The sequence below is a fragment of the Gavia stellata genome, chromosome 14 (assembly GCF_030936135.1).
Source record: "Gavia stellata isolate bGavSte3 chromosome 14, bGavSte3.hap2, whole genome shotgun sequence".
Lineage (NCBI taxonomy): Eukaryota > Metazoa > Chordata > Aves > Gaviiformes > Gaviidae > Gavia > Gavia stellata.
Genome location: NC_082607.1, coordinates 19531006 through 19558234, shown reverse-complemented (window position 1 = coordinate 19558234; position 27229 = coordinate 19531006). Strand labels below are relative to the sequence as shown.

The window sequence follows — 27229 nt, the reverse complement described above, 5'->3', positions numbered from 1 at the left end:
ACAAGGCCTCAATTAGAGAATATGATTCTTCTAATGAAGTTACAGGTTGCTGCCTGGCAGTTCCCTCACCAGGGCTGTGCGGGAAGCAGGCAGTGCTTGCTGGGTGCCCCAGCTGTCCCCGACCCCTGCGGGGCTCAGCAGTGGGTACCCATCTCTCTGGCTGAAGCGCAGACACCATCTGAGCCAAAGCTGCAAACCCCTCCTTCAAATGAAAAACCCCACAACAAAAACAAACACAAGAAACCAGCTACTGCTGATAAAACCAACCCAAGCATAAACATGCCTTCAAAGTGTAGCAAGAAGGCAGATTTCTCTAGCACTGATATCCAGAATTTGCTGGAAATGCTGGGAACCAGCCCCTGACCACCTGCGTGCATGCTGCGGGACAGATCCTGCACTGTGCAGTGAGGTCCTGAGATCCTCTGGCAGGATCTATCTAGTGCTCAGCTCAACACAGCAACAAACCTTGGCACTGTACTGGGTTGTAGTCACTTCTCAACCCTGGGAGGTGCTAGGTATATGTGCAAGCAGGTCAGGAGGGATGGAGAGGGCTGCCAAGACTTGGGTGGTTGGACAGCAACATCACTAAACACAGACAAAACCCTCCAGTGACCCAGACTCCCACACCAGCCACTGCGGGCTTTACCCCATCACCTTTCTGATCTCAGGCAGAGGAAGAGTAAACCAGCTGATCTTTTCTTCCTGCACTACCCCACACCTCATCCCTTTAAACTGGGGAGGGAGCCACCTCTTTCCTTCCCATCTACCAGTATTGACTCACTGCTGCTTCCTCCTGTTAGCTTCGGAGGTCTGGTGCAGTGGACGACCCCAGGTCAGTAAAGCACGTAAGCATGTGCTTAAATTCGAGCTTAAGCAAATCATTTGCTTAACTTTGAGCAGGTGCTTATAGCAGTAGGATTTGAGCAGTGAGCATCTGGAAGGAATGGCTTTTTTGGGGTTTCACATTTGCAAAGCAGAGCTGAGCGCTGCAGCCTTCCCATCTGAAAAATAACTTTTCTCTTGTTGATTGTGCTGGCTCAGACAGTAACTCTGCTTTCAAATGTTGGTCTCGGAGAGCTGTCTTGCAAGCTGAGGATGATCAAATATGCACCAGGCTAACTCCATAGGGATTCTCAGAAAAGCATGTTCACATCACCATCTGACCACGTTTTTAAAAAAACCCTAAAACCCACCACAATGCATAAGAAATAAATTAATGACACTCTGGATTATTAACGCAGAGAACGAACAGGCCTGAACTCCATCTGGTACTCGCAGGGTTTAGCCACAGATTATCCCATCAGGAAAGGCTGTGAGCTGCAGACCACATGGCAACTGTTGCAAGCAGGAGGGAGGGATGGGGACAGCACAGAGCTGCCCTTTTCTAACCTTCAGGGGCTCAGGGACCTGTAGCCAGCTCCTAACAGACCGTCCCTGTCCCTGCCAGCTCTGCTGGTAACCGAATCAGCATGCATTAAAGTTGTACCGCGGCAGCAGCTGGGTAGAATAAATTATGCATGGACATTTTTGACAGCAAGAAGGCAGAGAATAGGTTTGGTGCCTGCCCTCCCCTTTGCCAGAGAGACAGCGGGGGGCTTTGGCTGCCAAAACTGCTTCGGTGGGTACTAACCCAGAAAATCTCTGCCCTGCGTTGGCAGGGAAGTCACCACGGAGGATTTGGAGTATCCTCGGCAGTGACTTCCCCATCAATGCAGGGCCCTCGCTTGGAGAAACGGAGGGCTGCTCCCTCCTGCCACAGACCCCAGCCCGCTCCCCCAAAATTGTTACCGTGCAACAGCAGTGCAGCGACACAGTGAAATAGGGGGGTCCTGCTCACAGCAAGCCCCCACCAGGCCGCATGTCCATGCCAAGGAGGTAGAAATGCCACCCACCCCTCCTGGCCAGGGGCCAGAGCCTGACATTAAAGAACAGCCTTGAGCCTGTGCAGCCAAGAATGGATTTCCTCCTGCGGAGAGGGGAGTGCGGAGGGAGTGGCCCCAGCGCCTGTCCTCCAGCACAGGCTGGGAAGAGCCTTCACACCTCCCCTGAACTCCGGTGCAAGGGCCAGGTGCTGGGTGAGCAAGCCTGCCGGGATGCTGCCTGCCCCGCTTTGTATGGGAACAGAGCAGGGAAATAAAGTGAAGACACTCAGGAGAAAGCGCCTCTGCAAGGAGAGCACAGTCCCTCCAGGTAGCCCCTCAGTGCGGTCCTCCCGGCTCCCCTTGCTCCCAGCACGCTGCGCTGGCTGGGGGAGATGCTCCCCAGTGTGGCTGCAGCAAGGTCCTCGGGAATCAAACCATCCCCATGCCACGGCAGGGTCTGTGCACATTGGCAAAAGGGAAAAATAAGAAGGGAGAGACACTTAAGGAGGCAAAGAAACCATCAGATGAGCTGGCAGAAAGGGAGAAGGTCCCAGCAATGGGCAAGGATAAGTGTGAACAACAGAGCAAGAGGAGTAGGAATGCTCTAACCCAACTGCACCAGTGAGGGGGCCTCCCCAGGGACATCAGGCTCCACTGTGGCCCTGGGTGCTGTGCGAGAGAGTAAAGCAACAGGGGAGCAATGGAGATCAGCAGGGACCTTCAAGTAAGGGCTGCATGCGGAAGGAGCAAGGCATTTACATGGGATGTGGAACAATACCTGGAGCCTGTGGAAGAAGTGAAGAGGGAACCCAAGACGAAAGGTCCCTCTTGGGCTAAGGAGCTGCCTGCCAAGGCATGGCCTGGGGGAGCATTCAATGCACAGCTACAGTCTGTAAGAGTAAGGCTTTGAGAGAGTGGTGAGACACTGGAATAAGCTGCCCAGGGAAATGGTGGAGTCACCATCACTGGAGGTGTTCAAGGAACTTGTGGATGAGGCATTGTGGACATGGTTTAATGGGCATGGTGGTGTTAGCTGATGGTTGGACTTGATGATCTTACAGGTCTTTTCCAACCTTAACGATTCTGTGATTTCTAATGAAAAAGGCTAAACAGCTTTCAGATCAGTTTCTCCAGTGAAAAGCTGCTATATTGCGTTGTGTCAATTAATCATAGTTTCAGCTTGCATATGGGAGAAAGTGTGCCCATGATGTCCTATAGCCACCTTATTTCATCCCCTTCCCTGCCCAGCCACTCGACTCAAGCATCCTCTCGATCTCCTGCGCAGCCATGGGTCCGTCCCATGGGGCTGAGGAACGACTGCTCCATTGGGAGCCTTCACCAGATGTGGAAGCAAGATTTTACACAGAAATGGTAGGAAAATAGGGAGGGAGGCCTCTTCCTCTCTCCTCCAGCTGACTCCCCTGAAGGTGCCAGCTCCCCCGTCATTTTCAGCCCAGCCAGCGGCACAATTTGTGGCAGTCAAGTGCCACAGCACAATGGTTGCTGCTGGCAAGTCCTTCCCAACAGCCGCCCTCCCAGGTGCTTCCTGACGTCTGCCTGGAGCTTGCACTTCACCTCCGTCTCTCAGCCATCCCCTCTCCTGTTGATTAAAAAGCTGTCCTCACGGGGCCAGCCGCAGTTTTGCTAACTTTGGTCTGTGTCTGGCTGCTTACATGTCAGACCAGAGACCGCTGATGACTAGGACCTGGCTGCTCATCCAGCTTCTTTGCTACTGGAAGGGACTAACTGGGAACAACGGGATGGTGTTTACAGCTGAGTCACTGCGTAAACCTGTGGCTGCACTCTCTATGCATTAAGCGGAGAAAGCAGCAGATTTGGTTTTGGCCTCAAAGTCACAGCAGATTTTCAGAGATGCAAGGATTAAGTGTGATTGATTTCACAATATAATATTGGCTTTGAGATTCATTTTAATACGCAGAACAGCTTATTAAAATTTCCTGCAATTGATGTGTCTTTCTTTTGATGATTCATTTCAGGGACTATTATTTTTTAACACAGTAGCATTCAAGTTAAAAAAGCATATGGCATTTAATAGAGCTTTTCTCTTCTTATGTTAATTTTTAAGGGTAATTTGTTTAAACCTACAGGCTCTTGGGGGATTTAGGTGCTTCCAAAAAGCTGAAGCAATTAGCAACTGTTTGAGATGTGATGTGCAACCTGTGGAACTGTGCAGATTTAAATCAGAGGATCTGAACATGCCCTGCAGCCTGACCTGAATACACTCCAGACCTGACCTCACCAGCATGAACTGCAGGATAAACAGAAGATCTTATGAGCTATTCGCCATTAGAGATACGCTAAGTGCATGCCTGGAAGCTTAGCTTATGCGGTCTGTGATGAGGGCTGTAAGTTCGGGTACCAGACTTTATACTGAACCAAGGCAAATGCTCTGCACTGTTGAACTTCTTGGGGGATAATATCCGCCTTGAATGGAGCAGGAAGCTGGCATGTCAGCTTTCCCAACTGCCGCACCAAGAGTTGTCACTTCTCGGCCATCAGCGTCTATGCTAGCAATCTTTGCTGGGAGAGAAATACCACTGTGTAATACTCTTGAGTATGCCCATGTGTAAGTCTTACGAGCAATGCTGCGCCGTACCAGCATAACAGAACAGACATTTCCCAGTATAAATGCATCTACCCTGGGGACAGCCACTGCCTTAGCTCCTCTGCCACAGATCACATCTCCCTATGCACCTCCTCAACACAGTGCCAGCAGAAGTCTGCATACACATTTAAGAGACAAATTATTTTCCTCTTTTCTGTTTTGCGTGGAGAGACTTACCTTCATTTCAGAGAAATTGGTGATATTATATCTAAAATAATAGCACACCAGAAGTAGCAACGCAAGAGCAACATCTCAGTGTCAACAAGGGCAGATCAGTAGGAAGGGGCTTACTGAATATCCCTAATTACATCCAAGCTCCAAAGGACTATTGACTCCAATCCCTCAAAGCTACCAGCTCTAGTTTGCAGGTTGCATTCATGGGCAGATTGTACTGGCACAAAAATATGTCAGCACGTTTTCCTGGTGGTCTCTAAAGCAAACGGGAAAAGAGCAGACATCACATTTATAACAGGACCACTGCAGTGCTCTTTCCACTCCCATTTCCCTCAGGATAAACTACTGAAAAGATTAAAGAAGGCCAGGAACCAGGATAGATTAAAATAAAACACCTCACCACAGCTTTTGTTTCCTTTCAAGTTACAGGGTAACGGTATGGCTATGCGGCAGTTGCAGACACCAGTAGCAGCCGGAGCACAGCAGCACAGGGACCATGGCAAGGTAATCTGCCTGGCCGCACTATGATACCCCCAAACATATTACTGCCCTTGGGATCGAGTCCCTCCATCACCACCTTTTTCTGCTCTTGCACTGCCTTTTATCACAGCAAAGGACTTTGTTCTGACTCACTTCCTATAAAGCTCTCAAATTGCTCCTGTATCTGCCCCTTGGAAATGTCAAGGGAAAGACAGATTGCTGTTATCTGAGCCCGATTGTCTCATTTGAAAGGTAAGCTAATGATGATACAGGTCCCAACTTTAATTACTGGCTACATCCATCTTGGAGTGGTTATTTTTGGAAGCTTTCCAAGAAATTCACCCTACTGAGTATATACAGGTGTAGGTCCTGGCAAAACAGGCTGACTTTATGCTTCACTGGCAGGATCATCTCTTAAGTCTAGACACACACTTCCAACACTTTCCTATCCCCTGCCTTTTCTTTATTTTTCTTCTCATTAATAGACTAAGACAGCTCAGTATTTTTGTCACTGATTTATGTACATGCGTATACACCCAAGTCTGTGCACATTCCACATCCAGCAAAGCCTGAGAAAACGCAAGTTTTGCAGGACACTTTCCTGGAACAGGTGTCTTACATTAAGCCAAACTAAATAAATACGGGACATGTAATGAAATAAATGGCCCCAGAAGATAACACTCAGTCAGCTTTTCACATAAACAGTACCTTTTCTTATTCAGGACCTGCTGTTTATTCTAGCAGGAATTGCTTCATCAAAGTAAGACCAAGCAGCCAACTATTTTTAATACCCAGCAGTAGTGAGATCCCTGATAACTTTCAAATCAGGGTTTAGCAGCATCTCAGTGCTGTGTGGAGCTATAGGAAGCAGAGTCCCACACCACCTCCCCAGCCCAACCAGCCAGGTCCACGCTTCCTCTCGCCCCAGGTGCTGCTGCGGAGAAGCCCAGACACTGCTCATCCTCACAACCCCCAAGAGGATCATGAGCATGACCCTACCTGTGCCATCTTCTAGATGTCCAAAGTTACAGATCTGGCTGATGTTGTGCACCCAGATCTGCATCTCCTCCTCAGTTTTGGCTACCAGGTAGAAGGTGCGGTAGGTGGTTCTCACAATGAAGACAAAGTTGTTCTGAAATTCCTTCTTGATGAAGTTGGGCCCCGAGTGCTTCAGCACTTCGCACTCGTTGAGGTCGATGATCCGAATGGGCTTTTTGGAGTGGTTGTTCCTGTAGTACTCCAGCACATCCGGGTTCCCGCTCATGCGGCCTCTGCGCAGCACGAACCAGCGCTTCCGCCATGCCTGCAAATGGCGCAAACAGGGCCCTTTTAGTGCCAACCACATAACGTATCAATCAGCCCACACATGCTCATTTTCTGTTAGGTTTTATAGTTGTTTTGATAAGCTGCCCAAATTGTGACTTTGATTTGAAGTGCTTGCTATCAGCTTGCATTTGTGATAGGAAAAAAGGCAGAGGGTTGTGCCTTTGGAGGTGAAGAGGAACAAGACTTCTCCCCGCCTCTCGCCCTCAGCCTGCCAGCACGGTGTAATCGAAATGATCTGATACTTCACCATCTCATCTATAGAGGACATTCTAACACATTTTTCTTTGTGAAATGAAAACACCTAGGACTGCACCCTGCGCTGCAGTACATGAGCTAATATCTAGCAACAAACGCCTTTTGCCCAGAAAAGCCAAGGGCTCCACGTGACCTGTGCAGCTTCCCTCCCATAGTTTTCAGTGCTAATAAAAAAGCTGTTAATGAGCTGCCAGTTACTTCTGAAAGCCCAGAACAAACCTTAAGGGAGTTGTAGTGCTAAAAAGTTAAACAGAAAGCTTGCAAACCTTAGCAAAGGACGTCTATTTATGCAGGCACTGCTTCAAGTGACGGTCAACCCCAACCAAACCCGGTAAGCACTGATGTCTTTCACACCCTTGTGACTGAACGTATGGGTTCCATACAGGCCTGGCAGGACTAAGATGCAGCACCGCTTTATAAAGCTCTATGCAAGTTTCTAGGAACAAAATAACATATTTTCCCTTTTTTGCACCAGCTGTTTTTGTTCATCAACAGTATAAGCGCCTCTGTGTTGATTACAGCTGTCACCAACACACTTACTCTGAGGGCCAGAAGAAATCCACCCCAAGCTCTGTTCCACAGAGAAAAGCTGAAATAAGACATTAGGAGCTTCCCCCTTGCCAAACTCCATAAAAATTGTGTTGGATAAAGTCATGCCCAAACCAGCAAGGCCCGGGTGGCTGCCAGCGAGCAGCTGAAGCTCAGGCTGCTGCTGGCCCAGCTCTGACGGCCGCCCGGTGAAGGTGCAGGGGCTCAGGCAGCACCCAGGTGTCCGCAATAACTGCACAGAGCCACTGGCTGCTTTAGTTGCCTTCATAAGAGTTAAAAGTTCATTAAAGAAACACCTGAACAACAACCACCACAACCTCCCTACCTGAATCTTATTCAAGTGCTCTGTGCAAAATGACTTGTCACAATGACATAAATCTGGGTGACAGCTTATGTTCGAGTTAAAAATCTAGCATGATTTTGCAAAGAGTGGATCTGTCTGTCAGTTTAAAGACAGCCAACCATGTGGCCTTAAGGCAAAATAACAGTTCAGGATGTTTTCACTAAGATGTAAGAGTCCTTACTGGCACAGTTTAGGATCAATACAGGCACTACAGATTTTGCTGACGCTGAGTTCCCATGCACATGGTGATAGTTAAAACGATCAACAAAAATAGCAACAATCATTTGTCAAGAAAAAGCATTTTTTTCTACTCAAAAGACTTTCTTGCAGTGCAGCAAGCTTTTCACAGTCTGTCGATAGTCATGCAAAAATTTATCTAGAAGTCTGTTCAGCCTGGCAGTACTTTAATCTATTTTGAAAGCAAAAGGTTCTTCAAAAACAATATACAGGGACCAGAGAATGCAATGTCACAGAGGGAGCTCTTGCAAGGCTGAACAAGCACATACCACCCTCTGTAAAGGAGGGGTTTTCAGAGAGGGGGATCACATCAGGAATAAACAGGAAGCAGAGTTGAGGTGCAAAGTGTATTGCACAAAGAAAATCAAGACTTGCCCTCATGACCTGTTGAGGTTTGGAAGTGATTTGGTCTCTATTGAAAGTAGCTGGAGATAACAGATTACCGAGACCTCAGACAAGTCGAATTTTGTGGGAACCAGGAAAAAAAGAACACACACACACAGAGTCACCCACCCACCCCCAAGGAAATAGAAACAAAGGAAAAATGTTTAACAGAGAAAACACTGTCCTGACTAGCAAGCTTCAACAGTGGAATACAGCCCAGCAGGTAGCTCCCAGAAAAAGCCCACATCTCTGCCACCTGCAATCCAAGTGCCACACAGGCCTAATGCCCACCCCACAGATGCACCAGGACAGAAAGGTGACATCCCCTAACACACTCTCACCCCTAAACGACAAAAGAGAAATGCTTCAGGAGGTCTGTACCAAACAAGACCCGCTCCTTCGCCTCCCAGAGAAGCAGGCTGCTAAGGCAGAGAGGGGACAGTGCCATCAGATCTCCCCCAAGACTGCAAAACCACTTCCCACTCCCCTTCTCAAGGCTGCCAGCCCTACAGCTTAAATACGCTTGGCTCCTTCTGATGGGGAATGGATGGAAATCACCTGCACGTGAGCAAGCCCAGGGGGGAAGGGAAGGCAGAAGAGGGGAGGGGAAGGGATGGGATGGGATGAGATGAGATGGGATGGGATGGGATGAGATGAGATGAGATGAGATGAGATGAGATGAGATGAGATGAGATGAGATGAGATGAGATGAGATGAGATGAGATGAGATGAGATGAGATGAGATGGGGTGGGATGGGATGGGATGGGAGGGGATGAGATGGGGTGGGAGGGGATGGGATGGGAGGGGATGGGAGGGGATGGGGGAGCAGTTGGGGACACCCTGCCTAGCTGGTACCCAAGCAGCTATGGGGAGGTGGGAGCCCAGCCCCGAGGCCGGGGCCAGCTCAGGGCTACCTGCCCAGTGGCCAGTACAACACCCTTAGGCAGGATGGCCCAGTCCCCACTTCTTTAGCATTTTAATTTTCATGAGTCTAAAGGGGTCTGGAGTTTCAGCACAACCTGGGCAGCCGGCGAGAGGAAAGAGAAAACTGCAGCTGTGCTTTGCGGAAAAGCCCACGGTCCCTCCGTTCGGAGGGGAAGGCTGGCTTATGGTGAGAGCGGCTGTGGCTCTGCTGTTTTGGGTTTCGTACTAGCTGAGAAGCTGCCTGATAACCTGTTTTCCTGCAGATACACAATTTGATCAGGCTTATCGTCTGGCTGGCGCTGTGAGACTGGAGATGGAGAGGTGCCCAGTCAGTGCAGCTTGTGATGGGAGAGGAGAGCAGGGCCGAGGCTGTGTGAGAAAACACTGGCTATCATAGCTGGGCAGCCATGAAAACAGGGCTGAGGGGAAATAATGCCAGATAGCTGCCCAAATCTGCACTGCCCTTGGGAAGGGTGGGCCTCCCCTCTCCATCACCCACATGGCTGCCCTCACTGCCTTCCCCAGGCTTGCGGCGGGGCCCGTGCAGCCAGCCAGCCCCCCGTCCGGCTGAAAACAGAGCAGTTTTTTCTTGTGGGGCTAACACATGAGCTGTAGGAAACATACGGGGGGGGGGGGGGGGGACACAGAGGAACTGCCCCTTGGTGATACCGCAAGCTCGGACAAGCTAACAGTCCTTGGCTGCCGCCATTCATTGCCCCAAATTTTAATGGGCTCTGAAACCGATGGTGGTATTGCACTGTGAGCTGCAGGGACCAGAGCCAATACCCTGCCTGTGCTGCCGACCGGCCACTGCGCCTGGAGCAGAGGGGAGGGAGAGGCGCCGAGGGACGGCGGCCTTTAAACAGGCGCAGCCTGAGTCAGCAGCGTGGGTGAATCAGCACTCGCAGGCTCCCATCTTCAAAGACATTTAAGCACTCAACCCCCCTTGAAATCAGTGCAGGTGCCATGGCAGGGTGGCATGGTGCAGGGTGATGGCGTAGCCTGGCCGATGCGGAGTTCGACGGCCCTGCCCGGCAAGCTTGCCTGCTGTCCCATGCCAGGGCTGCTCCTCGCCTACCACCAAAGGGAGCTGTCTTGGGGAGCAAAAGGAATGGAAGTTGCCTCATCCCACACTGGGAAATGGGAGCGCTGCCAGCCCGGTGCCCCAGCACCCAGCCTTGCCTGGGCGCAGGCAGGCCAGCACCAGGAAGGGGGAAGGAGGGTGGGAGGGGATGGGACCAGGTCTTCCCTGGGTGCTTGCTGTTAACATCAGCTTCATTGTACCATCAAACTGCATCCACACACAGAGTGTACTCGCACCTCGCCTCCCTGGGCTTTTTTTTTTTCCTCCACTCTCCAGGAGGAAAGTGGCATCGGCTACCAACACAGTACCTGTGTGGGTGGGGTTGAAGGACCATCTTTTGCACCTCTTCTCCCATCTGACATATCCAGTCCCATCACTGTCTCCCCCCAGTGGCTCATTTCCATCCTGAAACTTTCACTGGTATGTGCCTTTACTTGCAAAATGTTGTACTCAAAACCATTTTTGCTTATCCTACAATGCTGAGTGTACAATGCGCCGAGTTTTTGAGACACTCGCAGCTTGCCTGCAAATGGACACGAGCAGGTTTGCCATTGCCAAGACACAGGACTCACCTTGCTCCATGGCATAGGCAAAGCAGGGGGTTTGGCACACCTTTCAGCATGAGGCTTTTATCTGCAAGAGTCAAATATCCTCTCCTCATTTTCCTGGCATTTGCCTGCAGTGCACTGCATGTCTCCTTTCCCCAGGGGAAGGGGATGCAGCACACTGGAGTCGCTGGGAGCCCAGCTGTGGCAGGCCTTAGCCAGACAAGACAGCGGCAGCAGCTTTTAGCTCGCAGGGACCCAGGCAGCTCATGTATTACACAGGCCACTCTGCCGGAGTGGATGCCGGGACTCCTCAGCCCCGGGCCGGAGGCGCAGAGGGTGCCTGGCACCTCCCAGCCCCTGCCCTGCAAGGCAGGCAGTCATGCCCCACGGCTGCTCCTCTCCAGTACCAGCCCCAGCCTCAGCCCCACGGCAGAGCATGGTGGGGTTTTACATAGTTGTACACTCTCAATAGTTTTCTTTTTACCATTTACCAGTCACGAGGCTGCCTCCTCCTTCCTCTGTTATGGTTCTTCCCACCACCCCTGTTTTTCTGTCTTTGCAGCATGACCTTTGCCTACAGACCAGGACACGGTGTGGTGTGGCGTGTGCCTTCCTCCCCTTCCCCATCACTCACCCAAACCAGATGCTGTGCCTGTGCCAGCACCATGACGCAAGGCGCTGAGCACCTGCCCGGGGCCGGAGGGGGGTCCCCACGCTGGTGGACCCCTTGCTGGGGAAGGGTGCGCTGTGCCAGCACCCCGTGGTACATACAGCAAGGAGCTCTGCTCCCTGCTCCCTCCACCTCCCGGGAGGCACTGTGTGCACTATCAACCTGCACCCTTGTGCTGCTGCAATACCTTTCTCCTCACGGTGCGTAAGGCACAGTCGCTATCACTGCGAGCTTGTGCCCAGAGGACCAGTTCCTGTCTTTGCTGCGGGGTGCCGGTATTAGGCTAGGGAGCACCTTCGAACCACAGCAGCTCGAGGCCGGCGGGGGCACCCCAGGAGCCAGGAGAGCCAGAGTGGCGGGGCTGTGGCAAGGAGGGATTTCTTTCAGCTGATCAGAGCCAATAATATCTGACAGTATTTAGTCTGGAGCTGCACACACTGTCAAATTTACAAGATAATCTGGATCAATTTAAGGGTTATGAGGAGCGGCTGAGGGAGCTGGGGTTGTTCAGTCTGGAGAAGAGGAGGCTGAGGGGAGACCTCATCGCTCTCTACAACTGCCTGAAAGGGGGTTGCAGAGAGGTGGGTGTTGGTCTCTTCTCCCATGTAACTAGCGACAGGACAAGAGGAAATGGCCTCAAGTTGCGCCAGGGGAGGTTCAGGCTGGATATTAGGAAAAATGTCTTTACAGAGAGAGTGGTGAAGCACTGGCAGAGGCTGCCCAGGGAGGTGGTGGAGTCACCATCACTGGAGGTGTTCAAGGAACACGCGGACGTGGCATTGTGGGACATGGTTTAGTGGGCATGGTGAGGTTGGGGTGATGGTTGGACTTGATGATCTTACAGGTCTTTTCCAACCTTAATGATTCTGTGATTCTGTGAGGGTGAAAGATTGCGCTCCCATGGTTGAGATGAAGCAACCCATATACTTAAACAGGAACCGATTCCTGGGATTCAGCCTAGGCTCCTCAGCTACACTATGGAAAGGATCTACACATCCAGAAGAAATAGTACATTTATTTGGGGGCCTCTTGAAAATAATTCCTTCTTGATGAAGGAATGATACGATGAAGATATGTTTACATGTCCTCCAAAGCTTTGCTGGCATTAGAGTGAAGGCTTTATCAGAAAAGCACAACTACAATCAGACAAGAGCCAACATAAATCTAGAACAATTTGCATCTGCCCTTCGTGAGTGGAATAGTTCAGTGCCAAAAGGAAGAAAGAATTTGCAACAGCGTTGGCTGGATGCCAGCACGTTGCTCTGTGCAACACAAGCTATCAGTGTTTTCTTCTTTCTCCTGAATTTTTCACTTTGGGAATTCCAGAGCCACTTCTGAAGGCAAGAGGAATAGCTGTTTCCATTTCAGTAGGGTTTCTAATAGAGCGATTGCTACTTCCACAATCTGACGTCTCTGCTTCTGCTGAGTAAGTGGTGTGAGGCTTAAAAAGGGCTGCTATTACATGCGAACGTTTGCTCCGCCACAGCAATGTCAGATAAAACAGGCCATGAGCACACCTGTTATGTGCTGAAAAAACAGCTAGCTGGTAAATAAGGCCAGAATGGGCGCTGAGCACCTGCGTGGGAAAGGTTTAGCCAAGGACCTTCATCGCTTACCGTCTGCCTGAGGACCAGGTTTTCATTTTTTATGTACAAAATATCCAGTATCTGAGATGTAAATAATTAATTAGAGCACATACAAGCTAAATAAGGTAAATTGGCCTGAAATACAATTTGTCCTGTGGGTTTTTGATTTTTTTCTGGTTTTAATAACAAAACATGGAATAGCCAACAAACTTGAAATTCTTTACCAGCTAAATTAATGCTTGCCACTCCCCCATGAGGGTAATCTTCATTTTACAGAACGCAGCAAAGGGGATGGCAAGGGGAAGCAGAACGAACGGCGGATGTGTAGTGATTCCTCGCCTGCCTGGCAGCCTTGCAGCTGTGCTCCTGGGCAAAGGACATGTGCTCATCCCCAGGCCTGCTGTGGGGAGGTCTGACGGTGAAAGAAGAGTTCAAGAGCTCAGTGACGGGGAGGACTGTGAAAGTTTTGAACATTTGGGACTGCTCTCATCCCACAAACTCCCTTGGAAAGAGAAAGCAGCAAATCCCATAAAAGAAGCGTCTGGCATGGCTCCCCTTCGCGGCTGGCTGAGGGCTGGGAGTGCCTGTGTGCACAGTGCTCCTCCTGCTACTCACTGCGGCTCTGCTGCCTTGAGCTGCAGGGCATCCTTGGGGCTAGAGCTAGCAGAGCTGCAGGATAATAGTCCCACAGGAGTGCCAGCACTTGAGACACAAGGTTTCAAAGCTTGTCTGTTTTTAAAAGAACAATTTTTAAACATATTTTTGGGCAAAAAAAATTAGGCAAAACTTTATAGCATTTCCTATAAATGACTTAAAAGAGGAAGTTAAAATTCATATGTAGACAGGTTTGTAAGCAGCTGATGGCTAAGCCTATTAAGACAATATAAGTTAAGAGAGTTTCCCCTGCTTGCACAGAGTGGAAGATATTGGAACTGCAGAGTACGGTGCCTGCAAGAGAGAGCTGTGCATCAGGAAGGAGGAAGGAGTCAGGCCCAGCTCCCAGCAAGCATCCGCACATTCAAAGAGCCGAGGACATTGTTGGGAGCTCTTCGTGCCAGTCTTTCAAGAGAAAGGGGCCAGCCCCATGCAGCTCATGTTCCTCGGACTGCGAGACCCTTGCAGAAGGGCTCACGCCTTCTACTCTGTAGCCTGCATCGCTCGGTAATAGCTCCTAATTAACTCACTTGCAGAAATCTGAGAATAAAAAAACCTCTTAAAGCACCCAGCCTGTCCCCAGCTGGAGTTATGGCTTTGCTATTTCAGTTGTGGCTGTTGGTTTGCAGCTCCTATCAGCTCTGCATAATAAATCTCTCCCTAATGAGGCTGCCTGCTTGTCCCTTCCCGTGTGTCCCCGTGCAGCGCTCTGGGAGCAGCTGAGCTCATTGCTCATCACCCACTGGTTTAATGCTTCTCTTGGATTTTGTCTCCCTTGCTGTCTGGTTTCCCTTATTTTCCACTCAGATCTCGCAAACTTCTTCAGCAGTGAGAGGCTGAAACTCATGGTTTATGGCTGGGAAAGAAAAATCAATAAATATTCAATTTCAGAGAGGAATATTCCTCCCTTAGGGTCTTTCTCTGCCTCCGCAGGCATGCAATTCTATTTAACCTAGAGAACAGAACGAGAAATTTTCTGCACTAGTTATTCTCCCTTTGCTTGGGTGCCTGGAAGCTGAGGTGCATTCCTGCGGGTGCTGGAAAGGCATCAGCTCTCCCTTCCCCTGCCTCTTCATACCCACTACAGCCCTGTTCTCTCAAGGTTAGGGCTCAGCTATGGTGGCGGAAAGCTCTGAGCTAACCGGTGTTCCCATACAAAACGACTTTCAACACAGCCTCGCAGAAATGGTCTGGCTCATCCTGTGCAAAGGACCATCATACAATGAGTTCAGGACAGACTACAGTCTAACACTGTATCTCCATCTGCTAAGTCATGAGTCATTTATTGAGTCGTTTGTCTTTCTGATTGTGGTAGTTTCAGTATGACTTTAAATGAATCTTGTTTCAAAGAAGTCAGCATGAGTCTTCCTCGGAGGAGGTGCAACGGGTGTAGAGTGGAAGGGGAAATACCTTCTTCCTTTCAAGGTGATACAGATACATTAATTGACTAAAAACAGTAACCAAAAAATTTTCTGCGCTGTAAGTGCAATGAAAGCTTTGTAATAAAGCATCTAAGATGACGTCCTGTAGAAGCAGAGAGGTTTCCTTTGTTTCTGTTTCTCACAAAAAGAAACCTGTGGTTTGTGAAGAAAAAATGACACACACTAAAAAAAAGAAAAAGTTCCAGAGTCATATGTTGCCTGCTAACCTACATGCATTCCCATTGCCTGGTCTACATCCTAATCCATAATATTTATGGTGCTTTACATATACAAACATCTGCAACAGAATGAGTCACTGATATTTAATAAACACACAGATTCTTTGTAAAGCTAATGGGTTCATTTGGGCACGAAGGGTCAAAGTCATAGTGACCCAAAAACTTGGGAGTTCTAAGTTCTTAAAAACCTTCTGGAAGATAAGAAAACCAGTTCTGAAAGTAAAATTAATAACACCACTGCATTTTGGGGAGGGAGGAAGGAGGCGGATGCTTGGATGAAGAAATGTCATTTCACTCACATCCCCCGTCCTTTAGTAAGAGCAGTAAAGAAAGAAGAACTGTTCTTCTCACAAACGTTTTGATCAGAGGTTTCCTCCGAGGACACTGCCAAGGTGATAGAGCATCCCCTTCCTCCTCGTGCAAGTAGGAATTGCTCGACAAGACGCTGTTGGCTGAAGGAGAGCAGTGCTGCTGTCCTCTCCTTGCTTTCTGCATGGCTCCTGGCAGGTGGGTCTCAAGGGGCTCTCCCGCAGGAAAGAACTGCTGGTGCTGTGGCCATGCCGCCTGGATGGGTCCCTGAGCTTTGCAGGGGAAGATGCTGATGGAGCATCTCATCCCTCAAGATCTTGCTACAGGGAACAAACCATACCACACCAGAAAAACACAGTGGCCCCATGTTGCCTGGAGGGACTGAAAAGTGTGAAATGGCTTCGCAGTGCTGCCTGCCCTGCCCGGGGGCATGTGGTGCAGGCAGGACGGGACTGTCCCCACCAACACTTTGAAGAGCTCACTGCTTCCTAGTGTCCCACAGCTATGGAAATGCCTCTGGGCCGATAAAGCCTTACCTGTGAAATCCATAGCAACAAAACACTGAAGAAGGGATGGCTGGATGGCAATCCTATTTCAGTGGATTCATTTAACAAACAGTGAAATCCTGACACAGGCATGAAGTAAGTAAGCCACCCTCCCCATTGTCAGCCCAGGGCATGACTTCTCTATTCTTCCTCCTATTTTGACAGCAGTGGTGCTGAAAGCTTGGAGCTTTTCTTGTTAACAGCTGCCCTGCAAATATGTGCAGGCCCCTTTGAGCTCATTTATAGAAAGCATAAGGCTCAGTCATTATGAAATTACAGCTAACTGCCACCACAGGGCAGAAACCCAGCCGTGCCCTGGAGGGCTGCACCTCCCAGGGAGAGGCTTGTGGCCGAGTGGGGTTTGCCAGGAGCACCAAGCGACCAGGGCCAGCCAGCAATCTCGACAGCATCTGCAGGGCGCCAGTAAAAAGACACAGTTGGTATTAATAAATAAATAAAATAACTCCCCCACTGCGCTTGGCTGTGTTTCATCGGGACTAACAAGACAGTAAAGAGTCTCACACGCTTTCAGGAAGCAACCGAAATTTTTGTGACTCGGCATCATTGTAAAGCAGCGCCCAAAGGGATCTGGAGAACCGATGAAAAATCAAGCTAAGGAAAAGAAAGCCAGCTGTGGTGTGAGATCCACACAAGCTTGGGAAGCCTCCAGGTGGGGCAGAGCCCAGGCAGCTGCAACGCTCTTAGTACAGCCTCGGCCCCGGGCTGGCCACCCGCTGCCTGGGTGCTGCTGGTGAGCCAAAGCCCTGGGTGGAGGGAAGCTGATTTTGGCCAGCTGGCCTTGCCCCTGGCCGGGGCAGGCAGGCGGACCCCATCCCGCCTGGATCCCTGCACGCTGCAGCCCGAGCAGCCGTGACGCCGGGTGCGGAGCATCAGACTGCTGGGGCAGCCGGGGGTGGACATTGGCTCACACTGTGAGCATCCTCATATTCTCCTTTCTGTTTCATTTTGCCTGTCTTTTTCACTTTTCATGGGGATGTGAAGTAGGTCGCAGCTCAGAGTAGAGGTCCCAGCAGCTGAAGACAGTACTGAAGTGATTAAAGCCATTCAAGGATCTCCTCCCACCCAGAGCCCTCCTCTTCTCTGGCACATTTTTTCCTTCCAGAGGGCAAGCACAGTGAAACATTAATTCCTTTAAGCTGCCCCCCAAATGACACCTTCTGACTGCTGCTACATTTTTGCAGGCATTTAAGCTCCCTGACAGTGAAGACTTACAGGCAGGACTCTTTACATGAGGATGTTTACAGCCTCGCCAGCTAGCCAAGAGTTTTAGTTCCATATTCCCTCACAGCATGTTTATGTGTAGTATCTAAAATGACATTATTATTATCATCCTGAATGCAGCTTAAATTTCTGGAGTGCTTTTTTTCACCTTTGAATCTTAAAGCACTTGACAACTGGTACATGGTCATTACATCCCGCATACGTTGTGATTTGTTCACCTGTCACGGGGATAAACCTGCCTCTGAAGTTATGCTGCGCTCCTGATAATCAGGATGCTTATCCGTACACCCACAGGTACTCACATCTGTGCGTTTGGCTTCGACCAATCTGTGGTGCAACTTTTCCATCTGAAATCCTTATTTACCTGTTTAAGGTGGCAGAGGTCGATGGACAGAAAACCGCTGGTCTGGCTTAGTGCCACTCCTCTGGTCAGTTAGAAAACAAAATTCTGATTTCTCAGGATGGAGGATTGGGCTTTTTACAGAAACGAGTTGAAAACAGGGAGAAAGGAGAAACTAACACACTGACACAGGTCTTCCTGGATTTAACAACATCACTTCGTTTTCTGTTAGTGGGAAAAGTGTCACTGAAACCTCATGCCGCATGACAGGAATTCCTTCTGCTACATGAAAACCACTTGTGTAAAATGGCCTGGAAACCCTTAAGATGTCTCTGACTCGTTCACAATAAATTATTTAATACCAACATAGTAATAAGATATAATCTTGAATAGAGGTAAATTTCAATTTCTTAGAAAGGCTTTAATCCAAAAGTCTTGCATAATCTTAAAGGATTTTTAAAAGACTCTGCACAGATCCTTGAGATCTTAATAAAAATTAGGTTGCTCCCAGGTTGTTTAAGGAATAACAGTTCTGAAATACAAATGCTGGGTATAATCATCTGCTGGATACTGAAGCTAGCTAAGTCACAGTGGTTTTCAGTAATTCTTGGAAGCAAGTATAGGAAAATGTATATACCAAAGGGACTGAAGTTTGGACAAAATTTGAGCAAATTTGCTAAACTAATAGCTTTTATGGAAGGACTCCAAACCTGCTTCGCTAAGGAAAGAAATAATGTTGGGGCTAATCCCCTTTCTTGTAACTCGCAAGCACGATGTAAATACAGATGTGCAAAGCAGTTAAAGACCAGAAAGAACTGCCTGGAGATTGCGCCCTGCCTTCGGCTATCGGGAGTCCCTCTCCCTCTATTTTACTTGGAACTGGCAGTTTTCTCAGTATTCTTTGCACAAACAGAACAAATTTTGCTGTTTCACCTTGTTAACTGAACATGTGGTGTGAGGTCAGCAACAGTCACGCAGCCTATCTATAACTGTCTGTGCTCACATGATGCGACGGCTCCGAAGAGAAGGAACATAAACAGGAAATTGGGCAAAGTGACTTTTTTAGTAGGGGACCACAATGCTGCTTTTTTTTTAAACTAAACCCTTCAACAACACGCTGTCGGACCTAATGAAGAAAACCAGAGTAGCCAGCAGGATCAGAATAAAAGCCGCAAATGTTTACGCTGTAACACTTTTGCCTGATCATAACAATGTGGTTCAGTGTAGGGAAATGAACCCGCGTTCAGGGTTTTGCTCAGCAGCTCAGCTGATCTCCCAGCTTGGTGTGCGCCGGAGTAAAAAGACGTATCCTCCCCATCCACTTTGGGCCAAATCTGGACTGTTCTTTCCTATGTCCTTATTGAATTCACAGCTACGTGCCGCAAAGGCTTGACCTTTGCACTTCATTTCACTCCTAAAGTTGCCTGGAGAAAGGAAGTGTGCAGGAGGCAAGCAGAAAAACAGGGAGGAGGCACACATGTGTGGGAGGACTTGTCTTAGAGAGCAGGTCACATTCGTCGAAAATGAGAACCAACCTTTCTGGACATAGGTACAAAGATAGAAAGAAAAATAGAAATAGGTCCAATATCATAATAGCAACTATCTAGTATCCAGATGAGCTCTGGATTTAGGCAAGTGGAGGGGGGCACCGGTTTCACTGCATGCTCCTAGCTATACAGGCTCTGAAGATCTCTGCTGGGATCTACGTATTGGCTTGAAATCTGTCCCACGGGAACCACCCGGCCTTTGCGGTGACATTTAAACTCCACTGATGCAAATGGCAAAGCTCCCGTTTGCTCTGAGGGGGGCAGGTCCTCCTCTTGACAGGAAGCTCTGAGAAATGCAGAGATTCCCAAAAATGGAAACATGATATGAAGGAATTATCTGAATAAAGAAAGTCTGCCTCTGGACTGATGAGGAGCCTTTCTATCAACCACATCAGAAGACGAACTCTCCTTTCACGCCTCTAGCCTGGTTTTTGTGGGTTACACGCAGGCTGCCGCCAACACAGAATTTTCTCCAGCCAGGGAGCAAACATCTACTGGTGGCTTCAGGCATGGTAAAAGACCTTGTTTTGGGGGAAGGCAGGCTGCCCCCATAGCGATTAACCTGGCCATGCCTGGAGAGGGCAGGCAGCACGCTGCGCAAACACCGACCGGCTCTTACAGCAACGCGGGGCAGAGCCAGGGGGGATTTCGGCTGCCAGCAGCGCTGCTGGCTTCAGCGGGCGCACACCCGGCGAGGCTGGGTGCCACGGGCAGGCTGCCAGGTCTCCTGCGGGAGCAGAGGGTGTCTGGCACGCTGCGAGGGCTGTCAGAATACGAGCAGCAAACAAATGAATTATGATGAAATAAGCTGGAATTTGGAAAGGTCCGTATTTGTCACAGAAACGCGATTCAAGAAATTGTGTCTCTCCAGTCTCAAACTGGAAACAGTGCTGTGTGATTCAGATGCTCAGCCAAAGCCAGTCATCACCGGCCAGATTCCCTCACTGAATATTTACAGAAAACAAACCAGATTATAAACTAAGAGTTATTTGTCAGACCTATTTAGTAAATACCATAATTGCATTAAAGAGTACACTAAGAGTGTGGGTAAGACACAAACCAAAACACATGGTGAAACGCGTTGGATGAAGTCTGTTCCTATATTGCACGTACGCAAGTACAAATGTGTTTTACGGGGCGGGGGGGGTATTAGGTGGCCCATGCTACCCCTACAGAGGTTTGAGCTGAACCTCAACAACACTGAAGGAGGCTGGAAGTGCTCAATAGCTGGTTTTACACCCATTTGCTCATTTCAAAGTACAATATTAGAAAACCAGCTATGCTAAGGAATTTAAAAATCTATTTTGATTGCAGTTCTGCTGTTTTCAGCTGTCTTCTCATCAACTAAATTGTATTGTTTTACCCTTAAGTATTCTGCTAGGCAGTGACATTTCCAGAACTGGGATTTCTTCTTCGTTAAAACATCTTCTTTAAATTAATCTCTGCTTTACACTTCACAGGAGGCTGAACTGGTTTTTGAACATTTTTAGAATTATTTTTTCATTCTCCTTAGTTTGTGGAAAAGTGGTCATCACTCATATGGCTCGTAATACACAGCATCCACTGCCTGTCATTTTTTATTTTAAAATACGTAAATGTTAGGAAAAATATAAACAATGCTGCCTGTGCCAGGTTTTCTTTTGTTTGTTTAAGAATTCTCTCTGACTTTTCAGAATTTTTTTTTTGTTGCCATTGTGCCCTGTGTCTCATCCAAGAAAACAGGGTTTTCGGGGCTAAGGGTTTGAAGAAATAACACCCTGTGAGCTCCGCTTTCCTTCACGTTTTAGGTGCATTTCACAAAGTCAGCTGGTTAGAGTCAGCTCAAGGCTCCAAACATTCATCATGTAAACTTCCCATGCTTGGGAGATAACTGCACATTTCTCCACTCCGCTGTGGGAAGGCAATGCTGCCTGTGAAATTCTGCAGACCTGCGCTTTTTTTCTCAGTGTATTGTTTCATGCTCTGGCTACTTCACACCGGCCCGCGGAGTGCAACGCTCCAGCGGAGCTGGGAATGAGCACCAGGGTGCAAACCCAGTGGCCTCTGGCACAGGCTCAGGACCGTGCGTGTGGGTCCTGAGCTGTATTGCTCATCCTCAGTCCTTTCTCTTTTCACCTCCTGAGACTGGTCCTTCCAATTGCGAGTTACGTATAGGTTAAGTTTTTTCAGTCCCCTGTTACTGCTGCAACTTTTGTCTTGACGTGAAGGCATCTACGTGCCCTGGGCTGGCATACCCCGTATAGCACTGCTGTAGAAAAAAACGAGCGCGGCAAATAAAGTACTAACACCATATTTAATGTTTATCTTAATTTGCATGACTTCTCAAACTTCCCTTGCTGAACCAAACGATGAAATCACAACGTGTTCAGAAATATTAAATCATTTCCTCAACATCTGAATATAACGGGCTGCAAAAGGAAAACAATTACATTTGGCACATTGCACCCTTTATCCTTAACACTCTGAATTCTGGTATCCCTTCATAGTTACAGGCTTGCACTCTGATCACAGCAGCATTAAAAACAACTATGATGTACTGTGATTTATTTCCTAGGGAATCCCCCGGACTTGCCAAACACCAGCTTTGCGTGGACAAGCTGGGTTTCAGGTGGCCACAGCAGTGCACAACCCAGGCAGCAAGTTCAGGATGCCCCAAACCAGCTTCCTACCTGCTGGCCTGTGGGCAGCAGATCGGTGTCGCTCAGGAACATGCCTAACCTAGTACTGGGTAGTGTCCTGCTGTCTCCGTGGTGTAGTAAGCCCAAATTCAATGTGGCACTAAACTGATGAGGTGCGATGCACCGCATTGCCCTGCCTGGCTGTGCATCTGCCTCTCCACTTTCCACCCTGACCCTGTGCCGTGCGAGTGTCTGAACTTCCCCACTCCGGCCATGGGGAAAGGGAAGGGCAGGAGCGGGGCTGCTCCTCACCAGCTGGCCACGATCCTCCCTGTGCTGCAAAGGGCCAGGTCCCTTGCACGTGAAATCCTGGGAGGGCTGCTGGGTGCCAAGGTGGGCAATGGGGGCTCCCCAAATGAGACGGCGAGAAAGAGAGAAAAAAAAGCGCTCATTTCTGCAGAATCCCATGGATTTCACATCCAGAGTGGTTCATTGCTGTGAGGTGACTGATGGCACGATGACACTTCTGTGATATCAGTATCATGACAGACTCGGGTGGTGTGGCTTGCCCCAAAGCAGCCCAGGCTGGAGGGAGCTGGCAAGCCTGCCCGCAACACGCTGTCGGGCTCCTCAGACACAGCCAAAATGTGCCAGTTCCTCTGTGAAGCTACAGCCTGCAGAAGGATGGGCCGGCTTTCCTGAGCAGGTGCCTTCTCTTTGGGGTTATGTTCGGCCAGTTGTCAGTATTTTGTAATGCAGATTTTTTGCGAGTACAGCAGGAGTAAAACTCTCTGCCAAACTCCACAAATAGTGGAACAGTTTGGGAGTAAAAACAGATTTCAGAAATGAAAGTTCAGCTTGATCTATTGGGAACAACGTGCAATTAATGTGCTCAGCAATATCTTAAATATGAGCAATGTGGGAGAAGGGTAATAGCTCCCTTTCTATCATTTTTCAACCTGTCAGCACGCTAATCTCACTGAAACACCAAAAGCCAGATTCTTAGTAAATGTAAACTGGTAAACGCAGTTGAAGGCAGTGCTGTTGTGCAGCTTATCCGGATCTTAATAATTTTTAAAGCGTAAAACTATCAGAAGAGTATGTGCTTGTGGGATGGTGAAATAGGATCAATGTTACTGTTACAAAAGTTAGGATAATGAGCCAGCTGGGTTTTTCCACAGTTATTTTCAAAACTACAGCGTTTATTTCTGCTTTTCGGCAACTTCTTCTCTATCTCTTCTCCTCCCTTCCCTAGCCCCTTTTTTTGTGGTTTTTGCACTCTGAGCTACACCCAGAAAATGAGGTCACCAAGGAGCAGTAAGGACGTGGATGCAGTGTGTGACTGCATCATTTTCTGCGTGCGTGCTGCCAGCTGCCTCCCGACTGCATGCCCCAGGCAGGGCGGGAGCACCAGGGCTCCCTGGAGGAGGTGAGGGAAAGGACCGGGGAGGAGGAGAAGGTGTCGAGACTAGACTACTGCTGCGTGGGGATGTCCCACCGCCTCTGCTGCTGGTGCTGAATGAACCGGCATTGGAGACACACATGGCATTGGTGCTCCACAGAGGTAAACGGGATACTGCTGCCAGGAGAGGTGCCTCCTCGCGCCCTCCCGGTGTCCGCAGCTAAAGAAATGAGGGATCCTTCGGACCCAGGCTGCTGTGTCCCGCAAGCATAAGGCTGGCAGGGCCTGTCACGCCTCCACCCAGCCGCCGTCTTCTATGTCAAGGCTCCAAGAAAGCGGGGAAGACAAAGAGCTCCACCAGCTCCTTGGCCATCCTCTTTCCTCCCCGTTACCCTGCCGCACCCAAGTGCTTGTGAGTGATGGTGCCTTTGCAGCCCCCTGCGCCTCGGTGCCACCAGCTCTGTGCAACGGCCGCCTACATGGCTTCTGCCCTGGTGTAAATACCTGTACGTTTGCTCCCGCTCTGCCCTGGAATGGGGGGAGTACCTGAAGCACATCTGGGGCACCTGAAGAGCATCTGGCTCTAGCCCTGGTGAGGCTGCAGGGCTCCCCGGGACGACGCAATCCCAACCAGCTGGTGAGGCGACGCGCCGTGTCAGGGCGAAGGGCCCCCTCTTGACCTTAGTAATGACCACGAAGTCTGCATTGTGCTTTCCTTTGACGGGAACAGTTTGTTAATTGGTCTTAAAACCGTACCTCACACAGCCCAAATTTCATAAATCTTCAAAACTGAAAGTGTCCAGTCCTCTGCATAGTCTGCAGTGCTTGCATATGCTTCAGAAGGAAGCGAATGTAAGCATGGCTGATGCTAATGCTAACATGACGCTGTCAACTTGAACTGCAAAACAGGAGCTGAAGTGAAATTCAGGCTGGCTTGGAGTTCCTCTGCTGATTTTTGAAACCATATAGCCTAGTTTTCAGTTTTTAAGTGGGTTTTATTGCTTCTAATCCCGTGGGAGAGATCCATAAGGACAAAACTAACAACAGAAATGCCAAGGCAGCCTTACACACTGAGATCTGCTCAAACCACAAAGGAGACACAGAAAAACTCCAGATTCTCCACAGATATAACCATTTCCTGAGCAGCTGAATGTGCAGGCAGAGTGAATCCACAGGGCTCTCCTGCCTGTGTGGAGGGCACTGCACCCCCTTCCCAGCCAAGGCCAAATTCTCCTCCTCCTCCCACCAGCAATGCCCCCGCTGCAGAACGGTTAAATAACCGAAGGTTTGTGCCCAACAATTTGTTTTCAGCTTGCTTCAAAGAGTGATGATCCTTGACAGTCAGTGCCTTTGCACTGGCAAAGAAATCACTGCCCAGAGCATTTGTCTTAGGGAGGGTGTGGAGACAGACAGATTTACAACAAAGAAACAGTATGAAACATCCTCGGCTCCGGGCTGAACCCACAGTGTTCAGTCTATTAGAGAAAAACAAATAAGACTTTCCCTGTTGCTGCCCTCAGTCGAAATGTGGTGTTCGGGAGCTGCGTGGATCAGTTCAGCCCTGTTTATAACGAATACAGTAGGCTGGAGGAGAGTAAGCTGTCCAGCACTGGTGGGGAGTAGAGCTGCGAGGCTTTTCAGCAAGACACTAAAACACATTTCCAGGCCAGACGAGGTACCTGGGTGCCAGAAGGTGACAGTGTGCCACAGCAGCGAGGACAGCACAGCTCACAGCTGCATCGGCACCAGTGCAGGCCTTAGCCACCCTTGTTTGTAAGTGCTGTTCTCTGTAGCTCTGCCTGTGCACACAGGAGCTATAGGTCACTGCAGGTCTCTTTTTTTAACAGGTCTCAAATCCACTTCTATCTTAGCAGGCAATGTTTTGCCTCCTGGTTCTGCCATTTAGACTCCTGCCTGGTTAATTTAGGAGTGACAGCACATGGGTATCATAGGCCTGTTGGCGCTTGCAGGTAGTGACGGGAGAAGGGATGAGGGATGTGTTTAAACAGGGTCATTTCAAGAATGTTTATATCCTAGGAGCAAAGCAAAAGTGTTTTCAAAGGGAGAGTTAAAGTCAGAGCTACAAAGGAAGAGTAGGGGAGCCCCAATCGGGCAAGAAAATTGGAAGGACAGGAATGGGAGGAGCAGGAAAGCTGAAGGAAAAAGGACAAAAAACAAACTGCAGGGATCATGCAGGGAAAGGACTGGGCTCTTCAGCTCAGCGGGAAGAACCTCAGTGAGGAGCAGCTCCATTCCCAGCGGTTCACGTCACCACAACCCGCAGAGCGCTGATACCAAACCCCTGCCCGGGGATGAGGGAGGCATTGCCGACAGGGCAGTCCTCCCAGCTCCTCAGGCAAGGGTTTCTCAAAATCACACCCAAGTTTTTACTTGGGTGGAGTAGCCCCATCATGCTCTGAATCATCAGGCTGTGGGCTGGCCATTGTGCGCATTGTTATGAGGCATCTTCTTTGCTAAAGCCAAGCAGAAAAGCCAGTGAAGCAACAGGAGGGAAGAGGCTGTTACTGAAATCCTAGAGAACAGTGAGGAACGATGAAAGACTACGCCTCACGTCCTTGCTTTGATTGCAGCAGCAGCCACTGCAACAGCAGCGTCCAAAGCACTGCGTGGTGGGCATGGCCAGGCCAGGACAGCTTGGAGAGCTGGCTCTGGAGCACCTGGCTGCTGCTAAAGAATTGCAGAGCCCTAGAAACCTTCTGTTTTGCTAGTCCACTGCAAGCAGAGGGCAAGAGCTAATCAGGACTTGTGCTAATTAAGCTGCCTATTGCTAGGAGAGGATGGGGATGTGGCTGGCCGCCAACAGTAATATGGTAGGCGGGATCAGAGGGATCCGCTGACTCCCAGAGAAAGTCTGCTTTGGTAACCTGGTAGTTACGCTTTCCTTCTTCCCTCTCCCAGGGTTGCTCGTGGAATGACGCAGCCTGTGAAGCCCTTTCGGAGCCCCATGCCCCTCCACCTCCTCCTGGAGACGTGTGGGCAGGAGCCACCAGGCCTGCCAGGAGGGCAGAGCCGTGGCGGGACGCAGCCGCTGGGCTCACGCTCCCCTCCGCTCAGCCCCGCCGTGGCGCTGCGACGGCTAGGGCTGCTATTGCTGGCAGAGCTACAGCCTGGTGTTTTTTGACCTTTTACTCTTCCAGAGATAGAAATGGGATTTGTCTGAGGCTTGGAATAACTTCCTGCGATTGTGCTGGAGAGGGCTAGTCTGGCTTGCTAGATAGCTGTGTCTGTCGGGCTGGCTTAGGAACGGAGAAAGCCTCTGCTCTGTGACTAAGCCGAAGACAGATTTAAAAGATCCCAAAGACACCACATGTGCCTTAGAGAAAAATAAGCTTATAGCACCGTACATTGTCTCCAGTAGGACAACCGGGCCTGGGCTGCTTCTGGGTTTCAGCATTAGCCATTACTGGAGGACCATAAACAACCCCTAAAGCAAATGGTGTTTGTATATTGATAGTTATTCCTCAGATGCTAACTTATAAATCCTCTCCACAGCAGTGAAGTCAGTGTGTCTGCATGTGTGGGAAAGTAGGTAATGGTCTGAAAATTGATCCTTTGGGATGATGAGAGCAAGTAGTAGTTGTGCAAGCTTCCCCCTCCTCCTCCTGCTCCAGCTTTCCTCTGCCTCCACAGCCAGCGCAGTCAGTGACGCTGGGCAGATGCCGAGGCTGAGGTGAGGGAGGACTGCTCTGCCTTCCCTGCATCTTTAACAGTCTTCTGCATCTTTTTCATTACACCGTTAACTGACTTTTAGCAGCCTTGAAAAGCGATATTGCCAGCTCAGATGTTTAAAGCACAACTGTTTGGCTGAAGAGGAGGAAGAGCCTCATCACCTTTGCTAGGGT

At 49.4% G+C, this 27229-nt stretch overlaps 1 protein-coding gene across 1 annotated transcript in view; it reads right to left on the bottom strand.

Moving 5' to 3' along the window:
- The window catches only part of GAB3 (GRB2 associated binding protein 3), a 65735-nt gene that overhangs the window by 11348 nt on the left and 27158 nt on the right, over positions 1 to 27229 (bottom strand). Inside the window, 1 exon segment of the mRNA XM_059824522.1 lies at positions 6142 to 6445. Coding sequence (XP_059680505.1) covers positions 6142 to 6445 — 304 coding nt within the window.